Source organism: Brassica napus, chromosome C4, assembly GCF_020379485.1.
Source record: "Brassica napus cultivar Da-Ae chromosome C4, Da-Ae, whole genome shotgun sequence".
Classification (NCBI taxonomy): Eukaryota; Viridiplantae; Streptophyta; class Magnoliopsida; order Brassicales; family Brassicaceae; genus Brassica; species Brassica napus.
The window spans coordinates 4,194,468-4,206,203 of record NC_063447.1 but is presented as its reverse complement, the minus strand read 5'-3'; the positions used below and the strand labels follow the sequence as shown (position 1 = coordinate 4,206,203).

General features: G+C 35.9%; 1 protein-coding gene and 1 pseudogene across 1 annotated transcript; one reads left to right on the top strand and one right to left on the bottom strand.

Moving 5' to 3' along the window:
- The first annotated feature begins 3,846 nt into the window (after nucleotides 1-3,846).
- Nucleotides 3,847-4,834, top strand: LOC106394836 (annotated as a pseudogene).
- A 2,437-nt stretch (nucleotides 4,835-7,271) lies between these two features.
- LOC106395740 (VQ motif-containing protein 18) lies at nucleotides 7,272-8,732 on the bottom strand. Its single transcript, XM_013836112.3, has one exon. It carries the CDS (start codon nucleotides 8,409-8,411, stop codon nucleotides 7,854-7,856), a length of 558 nt encoding a protein of 185 aa, XP_013691566.1. The 5' UTR covers nucleotides 8,412-8,732; the 3' UTR covers nucleotides 7,272-7,853.
- Between the last annotated feature and the right edge of the window lie 3,004 nt (nucleotides 8,733-11,736).

The following is an 11,736-nucleotide window of genomic DNA, read 5'->3' as shown; positions in this document are numbered from 1 at the left end:
ATTATGAGTGAAGAAAATTGTTACAATATCAAACCTGGCACTGATGTTCATTGGGGGACTTACTTTTTCTTTGGTGGTCCTGGTCGAAATGCTAAGTGTAAATGACTCAGCTAAGTCATTATTTACTATATCATCATATGGTACTTATGGGTTGTTGCAAATAAATTGTAAGAGAATCTGAGTCTTAATAACATATATAGCAGAAGCCATATTAGTTACATTCCACTATAGTTTTTTTTATCGGTTTTCTATCAATCAAAACGAATAAAGCAGATTTACAAGTTATCATCACAAGTTGTATTGATAAATCCTTAAGTAGCCATCTTCAAGTAACTTTCATGGTTCAAGCAGATCTCCAAGTCGATTTTTCTCACCAAATTTAAGGCTTAACTAGATTCTTACCCGCCCTTTTTTAAGGGCGGGTATATTTTTTGTTTTACATATTTCTAGGTCTTTTCAATTGGTAATTTAAATATAGGTCTAATGGCATAAAATATAATAAATAATATTCTAAATAATGATAAACACTACAAGAAAACATCGGTATTCTGACGGACATTCCGACGAAAAATGAATTCCTCGGAATTTCCCGAGGAATTTCCGAGGAAATTTCGAGGAAACCCAAAATTTGGGTTTCCTCGGAATTTCCTCGGAATATACCAACGGAATTCCGAGGAAATATCAATCCGTCGGAATATTCCGAGGAAATTCCGAGGAAAAGTGCGTTCCTCGGAAAAGACCGATGAATTCCGAGGAAATAGTATAGGGATTTTATACCCATCGATCGATCACATTGTTACGCTTTGGTCCATCTTAGTGATCGATCGATGCGTTTTTGGACATAAATCCATCGATCGATCCGTTTATAAAAAAACATTCGAGATTTTGAAACCCCAAACACTAGTTCCTCGGAATTTCCTCGGAATATTCCGAGGAAATTCCGAGGAACACTTGATATCCTCGATCGATCGATGGGATAATCTCATCGATCGATCACATTGTTACGCTTTGGTCCATCTTAGTGATCGATCGATGCGTTTTTGGACATAAATCCATCGATCGATCCGTTTATAAAAAAACATTCGAGATTTTGAAACCCCAAACACTAGTTTCCTGGAATTTCCTTGGAATATTTCGAGGAAATTCCGAGGAACACTTGATATCCTCGATAGATCGATGGGATAATCTCATAGATCGATCACATTGTTACGCTTTGGTCCATTTTAGTGATCGATCGATGCGTTTTTGGACATATATCCATCGATCGATCCGTTTAAAAAAAATTGACGTTTTGAAACCCCAAACACTAGTTCCTCGGAATTTCCTCGGAATATTTCGATGGAATTCCGAGGAAGAAAAGGGTTTCCTCGGAATTCCCTCAGAATATTCCGAGAAAATTCCGAGGAAATAGGGGTTTTAAACCGAAAACAACGTTTTGCGGTTTGAATAACACCTATATAACCCTTATTAAGTGTCTTACGTTCATTATGAAGTCAAAAATTTGTTCCTTACCCTATAATAAACACTTTTCCGATTGTATGAACGAAATCTCCACAACATAAGAGAAACACTTATACACTTTAATGAACGGTAAACGGAATACTTACAATTCATTTTGAAATTTGTTATTTCATGGTTTATGCTCATCTATACAAAGAATCCTCAATGGTATTCATTACAATTGTATAAGAAATGAAATACGGCAAAAAAAATTGATGTTTTGAAATCCCAAACACTAGTTCCTCGGTATTTCCTCGGAATATTCCGAGGAAATTCCGAGGAACAATATAAATTAATAGAAATACATGCACAGGATATTCTTTTTCCTCGAATTAATGAAAATATTCCGAGGAAATTCTGACGGATATTTAAGTGCCCGTCGGAATTTCCTCGGTATATTTTCATTTAACCGGGCAAACAAGCCGCCAAATATTTCGCGAAAATTGAAATTGAAAATACTGAGGGAATTCCGACGGAAAATATCCGTCGGACCCAAGATTTTATAAACTCGAAACGCATCTTCTTCCCCATTTCTCTCTTCTTCCTCTCCGGCGATCTCTCTCTCCTTCCGGCGTTCTCCACCTTCTCTCGCGACGATCTCTCCGGCGAATCCTTTCCATTCTCTTACAAATCATGTAAGGACCATATCCCACTCTCTTATGTCCTATTTGTTAGGTTTTTAAGTAGATTTGATGATTTTAGAAGGTTTTTGATAGATTTTTGTTAGGGTGATTGGGTAGGATTGTGATTTATTGTGTAATAGGTTTAGAATTGTGATTTGGTTGTGTTGAATTGATTTAGAACTTTTTTTATAAATTGTTCATTATTTTTGTATTTACAAAACGTTTTTTCTATATAAATTCGATTTTACAAAACGTTTTTTGTATATAAATTCGATTTTTGGATTTATAAAAGATGATTTCACATTTATAAAAATATTTATATTTATTAAAACTAATTTTGTATTTATAAAATATTTTTTTGATTTATAAACACTATTTTTTTTATTTTTGTATTTATAAAAACTATTTTTAAATATACAAACCATTCTTTGTATATAAATTCGTTTTTTGGATTTATAAAAGATGATTTCATATTTTGAAATTAATTTTGTATTTATAAAATATTTTTTTTTATTTATAAACACTATTTTATTATTTTTTGTATTTATAAAAACTATTTTGTATTTATAAAAAGATGATTTCATATCTATAAAAATATTTATATTTATAAAACTAATTTTGTATTTATAAAACATTTTTTGATTTATAAACACTATTTTATTATTTTTTTGTATTTATAAAAACTATTTTGTATTTATAAAAAGATGAGTTCATATTTATTAAAACTAATTTTATATTTATAAAACATTTTTTCTATTTATAAAAACTATTTTATTATTTTTTGTATTTTAAATATGTTTTCTATTTCAATTTTAATTTTATATTTTCGAATTTCAATTTAAAAAAATAAATTTATAATTTTTTTTTTTAATTTTTGAAATATTCCGAGGAAGTTTATCCCTCGGAATATTCCAACGACATTTTCCTCAGAATATTCCGAGGAATTTCCGACGAACTTGTGGTCCTCGGAAATTCCGAAGAAATAGGGTTTCCTCGGAATTCCGTCGGAAATTTCCGAGGGATTTCCGAGGAAAGATGAATTTCCGAGGAGTTATTTTCGAGGACTTTTTTCGTCGGTATGTCGTCGGAATAGCGTTTTTCCGACGACACACCGACGATTTTTTCCCTCAGTATGCCGCTGTTTTCTTGTAGTGAAAGATAAAAGAAATAATAGTTGGACCATACTTTTATTATTTTAATAGAATAGATTCTTAGTTTTCAAATAAGATTTAGGGTATCGAAATGACTAAAGTACTTATATAGTCAATGGTTATTGATGGTAATTTTTAGTTTCTTTCCCAAAGTCATATCATTGCTAGTCTCTTATATCCAGATGACTTGGAGAGGATATGCGCTAGACACCCAGCGTAATTATTTGACCTCACATCTTTAATATGTCGACTCTTTTATTGATAGACTTCCAGCTCGAATAATGCAATATTCATGATTTTCAATACAATTGGCTATTTCATCAGGTCATATAACTATCATAAAACAGTCCCGTGATGGATGGGTTCAAAGAAGAATAGTTCCACCTCTTGACTTTGAATCCCAAACAAGAATAAATCATATATACATCCATAGATCGTATGGTCATATTAGCGTGTACTGACAATATTGTCCCAATATAGTGTGAATACATATACAACTTGGTAAAATAGTCAAACCAAAACACATCACTACTCCACCCTAAAGAAGACTTAAAATCACTATAAATACAGTTGAAACGCATTATCTTAATTAACAAGCATCTCAAACACAAATAAAAAAAACGAGTTTTTAAAATCTATAATGGCTTCAAGTAAACCAGCGGTGAGGCACCCTAGCCACAACCATCCATTGCGTAGTCACAAAGCTCAAGCTGAGGAAGAGATCATCTGCTCCGGCTGTGACCTAGACCTGATAGGCGCAGCTTTCAAATGCACAAAGTCGGAATGCGATTACTTCTTGCACAAGTCATGTTTCGAGCTTCCACGCGAGAACTGTCACAAGTCTCACCCGGAACACCCTTTGACCCTGCTGTACTCTCCAACTTACGAGTCTTCATCTTTCGCTTGCGACGCGTGCGGTGAGTATGGATCCGGGTTTGCTTACAACTGTTCCATCTGTAAGTACGATGTGCATGTCGGATGTGTGTCTATGCCCGAGACCGTACGTGGAGCGTCAAGGACACGCGCATCTGCTCACGTTGCTCTACCGTTCTCCTTACCAGAACGGTCTGATCTTTAACTGTGATGAATGTCATGACAATGTTCCGGATAATCTCTGGTCTTATTACTGCAAGAAATGTGACTATGGGACGCATCTACACTCTTGTGCGGTCGAGGAAGAGCCAAAGAGAGGAGGAGGAGGAAGTGGGAATACTAGTAGGAACAGTGGTGGAAGGAGCTCTGCCGCTTCGGACTTATCTGCAATGTTGAAAGCTCAAAGGGAGATGGAGAGGATGCAGATTGAGTTAGATATGGCGATGCAGAGTGCTAAGATTGCGAAGAAATCGAGAAAGCATATGCTCAAAATGATCTAAAATAAAACTTGTGTTATCGATCATGATATTCCTTCCCCCTTCCACATATATGTATGCATCTATTCCTCTCGGTCGAGCTATCTTGGATTCTTGAAGCTCTGAAACTCTTTGATTATTGTTCTTGTATTTTAGTTCTTGTGTGTTCCATTGTAATGTTTGTTCACTATATGAATAAAAGAATTATATAGCTTCTTCTTTTTTTCTTTTTTTGTTATTTACTTTATTTGTTATAATCATTATACATGAGACCATCTCAAATTCTTTTAGATAAGCTTTGGTCAAAGGAAATATAAATGTGTAAGTAAATAGGATGGTTGATTATATTAGTGAATAATGTCATATTCGTTAGTCGTGCATGGAAATTGCTACGCAGTGTGGAAGAGAATGTAACACCGAGAGAGTAAAAAGACAGACTTGGGACACGGTCGGTGGTGGCTTAAGCAGATGAAGCTTTCTTACAGAAGGCATCAAGCCAAGTCCACTGTAACACCCTTGGGCCTCTCAAGTCTCAAGTGCCAGCCCAAGCCTTTTTGACATTTGGAAAACCAAACTGAATTTTGTTGGCTTGGTCAACGGACACTCTCAAAAACAGTTTTGGTATACCGGTGCGGTTATACTCGGTTCAGATCAATTTCCTCATATGAGCTCTGAAGCAGCACAGCAGTTTCCGGACCTACAAAATCCAGGTACAAATTTCTCCTTTTCATCAAATCTTATACTACAATAAACATGGTTAGACTAGTTGAACAAATGGATCTTACTCGGTGTTCGAAATAAAACAGTAACCAGTAAAGAACGTGAGAGCATGTTAATAGGGCTTGCTTACCTTTGATTTCGTAACCAAAAATTAATTGAAAATTTGTGGGCCCCATAGAAAACACAAAAGACCTTGCTTGTGTATGCAAAAGAAGAGATGTTTTCGTTCCGTTGTTTAGACTGTTTTGCAGGCTCCACGACACGTGGCGGCCCGCGATTGGTCCTTTTTTTTTATTTTTTTTATCGGCAAAAAAAAATTAAAAAAAAATAAAATTTTTTAAGCAACCTAGGCTAAGAGACAAACTGGTAAACATGCTCTGAGTACAAACTAACATCTAAATATTGTATCCATTAGTACAACTTGTTGTCTCATATATATGACTGTTTGGGTTCCATCACTGAAAATTTGAAATCAGGACCATTTATTATTATTATTATTATTATTATTATTCTTATTATTATTATTATTATTATTATTATTATTATTATTATTATTATTATTATTATTATTATCTCATAAGCTACATTTAATTTAGTATCAACGAAGTAAGGTGTGGGAGGACCCGTGGATTCCAAAGATCCCTGCGAGACCAGTTATCCCCATAGCGCCCGTTATGCACCCTAATATGAGAGTCAGCGATCTCATTGACCAGGTATCGCAGGATTGGGATGTTGGTCTATTGGAGAATTATGTCAGTCTTGAGGATATACCTCTCGTAAGGAGTTTAGCCATAACATCAACTCATCGTCGGGATACATTCGGCTGGAACTACACAAGGAATGACCAATATACGGTTAAATCTGGATATTGGGTGGCTCAGAATCTATTAAAGACAGCTGTAGAGAAGGAAGTTGTAGAGCCAAGCATCACTAAGCTCCAAGTCTTTGCTTAGCAGGTTAAGGCGCCTAAGAAGATATGTCATCTTATATAGCAACTGTTAACTGGTCATGTGGCAGTAACGAAGAACTTAACGAGACACAATATGAGGTGTGACAACTACTGTCCAAGATGTGGAGAACTAGAGGAAACTGTAACCCATGCGATTTTTGAATGTCCGCCGGCTCTCCAAGTTTGGTCATTATCATCAACTCCAACAAGCCCAGATATATTTCCAGTATCAAGCGTCTACACAAATATGGATTACCTATTTTGGAGGAAAAACAGCATTATCGAGCCAAAGCAAGACATGGATCCTTATCCCTGGATAATATTGTATATTTGGAAGGCTAGGAATGACAAACTTTTCAGGGGTATAGAAAAAGATCCATTGGAGCTAGTTCGACATGAAGAAAGTGAATGCCAAACCTGGTTTGATGCCAACGAAGTGGTACAACTAGTGGTACAAGATAATAATCCTAAGGAACCCCAAGTCATAAACTTGGGTAATATTTGCCTGCTAGATGGATCTTGGACATCTTCTGCTCACTTTAGTGGATGCGGATGGGTATGGATGGACAGTGCTGAGAACATTCAACTTATGGGGACAAGAAATTTCACTCGACGCGAATCAGCCTTGCATTCGGAAGTAGAAGCACTGCGATGGGCGATGGAGAATATGCTTCAACACTCAACTTGCCAGAGCTTCGGGACAGACTGCAAGGAACTGATTGCAATGATAAAGGACCTTCAGGCTTGGCCAAGCTTTGAGACAGAATTGGAGAGGATAGAGACATTACAGATATGCTTTCCGGACTTCAACATCATTCATGTTCCACGGGCGCGTAATCAAATTTCAGACTTTTTATCTAAGACTGCTAGATCCTTACATAGGGAGTTACTTTTTATTGATTGTTCTATTCCGGTTTGGTTATCCAGACCACCTCAAGTTTGAGTAATAGAATGGCCTTTCGACGGAAAAAAAAAAGAATTACACTGTCATTAACAGTTGGTATATTAAGCAAGAGAACAAAGTTATACGAGATCATCATTCTCAAGTATAACCACCATATGACACGTTGAATATTAACAGAAGAATCGGTAAAAACTATTTTAACCAAGAGAAAGAATTACTATACTGTAAAAACTATTTTAGTCAATCTTTTAAGTACCATAAAAACTTTCCTCCAAAAAATACAGCTGATAATCAAATCATATACACGCACCAAAGAATTTTTTATTACACATCCAATATATAGTAGCACATGAATGAAGTTACATATCAAAACAGCTAGGGTTCTTGGACCGAAGACCACCACTTAATTAGATACAGTCACTTCTCCGGGAAGGGATGCACATAAATCAAACTTTTCATTACAACCCCCAACCTTGGCAAAGTCAGTCTACCAAAAAAGTCCAGTTTGTCTACGTACCCATCAAAATCAAAATACAACTTCTATGCCTTTGTTCCTAAAAAGCATAACCTTCTTCGTTTGATTTCATGCCTCAAACGATTAGATCTGATCAAACGCGAATGCAAAATCAGAAAACCCTAGAAATTAACTGTGGTTATTTATGAAGAATTATGACCCTTTGTATCGGAGTTGTTGTTGGTGTTGTGGTTGTTGTTGAAGATGAAACCTTCGACTTGTGAAGCAGAAGAAGTTCTCATGGGAAACGAAGAGAAGTAATCTTCTCCTACATCTTGAATCAAACCATCTAGATCAAAGTAAGTGTTTGTGTTGGAAGCACGCTTATGATCACCAGATCCCCATTCTTCTTTCACCTGATGGTTGCCTCCGTTTGCTACTAAACCTGTGAAACCTGTAAGCCTGTTAACCGGCTGAGGCTCTCCGTAAACCGGTTCTTGAGACGTTGGAATTTTCGGTTTGGCTCTCTTTTTATCGGCTTTGGCTTCTGCGGCTGTGGGTTTTCCGGTTAGACTCTGGACAAGTGAACGAAAGTTCTTAACGTCAGTCTTGATGATCTCCGGTGCGAATATGTGAATGATGCGAATCTTGGGCTTGATCTTGGATATTACTTGTGAGTTTTTGTTCATGGAAACCCTAGAACTCGAACCTTCATTAAAACTTTGACGATATTGTGTAACCTCCATGGATTCCTTCACCATTCAAAATAGAAACCCAAACAAGAAAACTATAGACGATTGAGAAAATATTTGATCCTTTTTTCTTTCCGAGATGTATAGTTTAAACAAAAAATAATTGGTATGCCGTGGAATAATTATACTCATGAGGCGGTTGGTGATTATATATATAGGTAGTTATGTAAATTTAAAAATATAGGATTGTTGGTTAGTCAAAAACATTAAATTAACAACAAAGTTGCATATCAAAATGGTAAAGAAGGTGTTGGACGAAACAGCGGTGGACCTGCCATGACACAATACAACTTGATTTAAATAACGTTTTGAATGTACATATCATATTATTTAAATTAAATGAGAACATTTAATTAGTTATATTTTACGGTTGATTTGTGATCAACCAACCAACTGACGATAAATATAAATCATGGTGTTATTATCATATAAATGGTTTAAGTACCCTAAGCATTGGTTGCGTGAGCTAGCCATATATCTTTGGTCACCGATTTGGATTTTATTTTAGGAGAGAGTGTAAAAGTGTTAATTGTCGGCATGTTTGTTCTTCTATGGTTTCTGTGATTTGGAGTTTCCTATAGTTTCTGTAGAAAACTAATTAACTAAAAGTGTTAAATCAATATTAACGTTCCATATACATGCGTTCCATACACTTGAATACCAGCCTAGTTCTAATCCTACGTTTTAGTAAATTTGCTTCGATTTTTATGATGTTTTATATATCCTACTTCTTGAAAGCAGGTGAATTCGCTTGCCTTTTCATTGATATCATACATCGTATAAATATACAGAGTTTGGTAAATTGTTACGCTTTACATGGGATTGATCTCTAAGAAGATATACACTCCTAGAATCTATAATATAATGAGGAAGGCACTTGCCTCATTCCTGAGCCGACACGTCATCATTTTGGTAGGTCCCACTTTTAAAATATAATATAATAAGGCAGTTGTTTCATTCCTGAGCCGACACGTCAGTATTTTGGTGGGTCCCACTTTTAAAAAGTGTGAAAAAGTGTAAAGCCTATTGCTCGAACCCGGGTTATTGAGTTACAAACACCAACATTTATACCACTAAACTAAAGGATAGTTTGTACATTGATTGCCGAAACAAATATATATTTATGAAGGTCGGAAACCTTTGCTTCTTAAGTTTTCTCTGTGGGCCGGGCCTACAAGTGTATTATGAGTTTCATTTTTAAATGAGGTTCATCACGTTATATGAAAAAACAACAATTATAGTTTTTCCATATTGTAAACTGTCTTCGTTTAACACGAGTTAGAGTTCTTTTCATCATTGTCTCAGATAAGTCTGAGTTACAGAGTTGCGCCGTGTGTCAGTTTCTGTAAAAATAGATGGTAACGCATGGGCTTCGAGAAAAGATTAGGCTAATTGATTTTCACTTTATTTGGCTTAGTATCTGGTCCAGTCTGTTAATACAGACACATAGGAAGATTAGGTTGATCGACATCTTCACCATCTCCTTCGTCGCTTGCGATTCCCCTTCCGGCATTTTAATATATTTTTTTCTTACTCATCGGCCTCTTCTTTCTCTACCTCTCCTCAATCCAATCGACACTTCAGTGTATCCCTTATTTTATATTAAAGGAAGCCGATCATCCACCGTTACATCTAGCAAAAACTTCTGAGATTCTAATCTCTACCGTGATAGAATCATTTGTCAAATCATGTGACCAATTAACACCCGATACAAGATTTTAGGCAATCGATCTCGATTCTTCTCGATGTAGTTTCAATGGTGGTCTACCCGGCACAAACGATATTTCTCTCTATTGTCGGATGTAAACTTCTGCAGCTGATGAAAAAGGGGTTCACGTGGAAATTGGATCAGTCGATGAGAATTAGAATTCAAGTGTTGCTATTGGAGCCAAGCTCTCTTCTGATGATTCTACGGTTCGTGGTTTAGTCGGAGATGCATTTGGCTCAAACCTAAAATAATCATGCGTTTGTCATGGCTGATGTGGTCATCCCGTTAGTGGCGAGCTAGCAGTTAGATTTCATTGTTCTAGCGATGCTTCCGTGATCGGGCTTTGTGGTTATATCTACAAGAAGTTCATGGTCGTCGTAATCGCAGATGCAAATGTAACGATATCAAATATCCTACTTATGTCCATTTCTGGAGTAACTTTCAGTACAATGTTGTCACTATCAGGTGAGAGTGTATATCAAGCCAAGTAGCCAACGAGGCGGTCGGGAGCATAAGAACGCTTGCTTTATTATGTGCAGAGGTGAAAGTGATGAAAGTAGATAAGAATAAATCTGATGGAAAAATAAGTCGTTAGGGGTATCGCTGTATTGCTTTCTTTGATTCTTTCTTCATCCTCTTCGCTTCTTACACCGACGGTTTATATGCAGGTGCAAGGATAATGGAAAAGCAACACTCGATTATGATTTTCAAGGTAACACACCAAAATAAATTTCAGAAAATTTAAACGATTCTTGTCTTAACCCTTCTAAAGGATAATCTGTTTTGTTTGTTTTTTTAAAAGGTTTTCTTTGCCTTCACCATAGCAGCTGCAGCTATTTCTCATTCGATTTCATTGTCTCCTGATTCCAGCAAAGCTACCAATGCAGCTGCATCATGTACGCAAGACCACTAACATTCACACATCCGTCTTCACGGTTATAGACAGAGAATCAAAGATTGATCCAAGTGATGCATCTGGGAGAATGCTTGATAATGTTATAGGAGATATTGAACACTGTCATACCTTGATCGTAAACACGTTTTCAGATTGTTCGAGGAAAATCAAATACTTCGGTAAGATACATTCATATTAGTTCAGATCAATTGTGTTTCAATATAAAAACGTTACTGATAAATAAAAATAGAGAGTTCAAAGCAAATCGTTGATGCACATCGTTGAGTTTATTGCCACCATTACTTTCTTCCTTCTTTTGTTAGTGTATTTCAGTTTAGCTTCTCATATCCAAACTCCAAGATTTTTCTAGTTATCTCTGGATCACACTCACCGACTCATATTTTAAAGCCAGTAATCTAATTTTAAGATTTTGTTTTCTCAATTGTATATTTGTATAGCTCGGGAAAATTTTCAGCAAAGCTAGCAAGGGAGGAGGAACTCAAGATGTGGATCAATGGAGAACCTTCAGATCTCCGATAGCGATTCTTGAATGGTGGGGTCTCAGCGTAACGTTATCGTCATAACCAAATAAAATTTTCACGTAATACAAATGTCAACATTCAACAAAACCTTTCGTATGTTTAATTCTTTCCTTTTGATATTAGGAATTTGGTACCGTAATTTTATGATGTCCAAAATGCTTTTGAATGAGATTTATCTATTTAAGTGAA

What these genes read in the sequence shown, in the direction of transcription:
- LOC106395740 (XM_013836112.3), bottom strand. Translation starts at nt 8,411, where the DNA reads ATGGTGAAGGAATCCATGGAGGTTACACAATATCGTCAAAGTTTTAAT.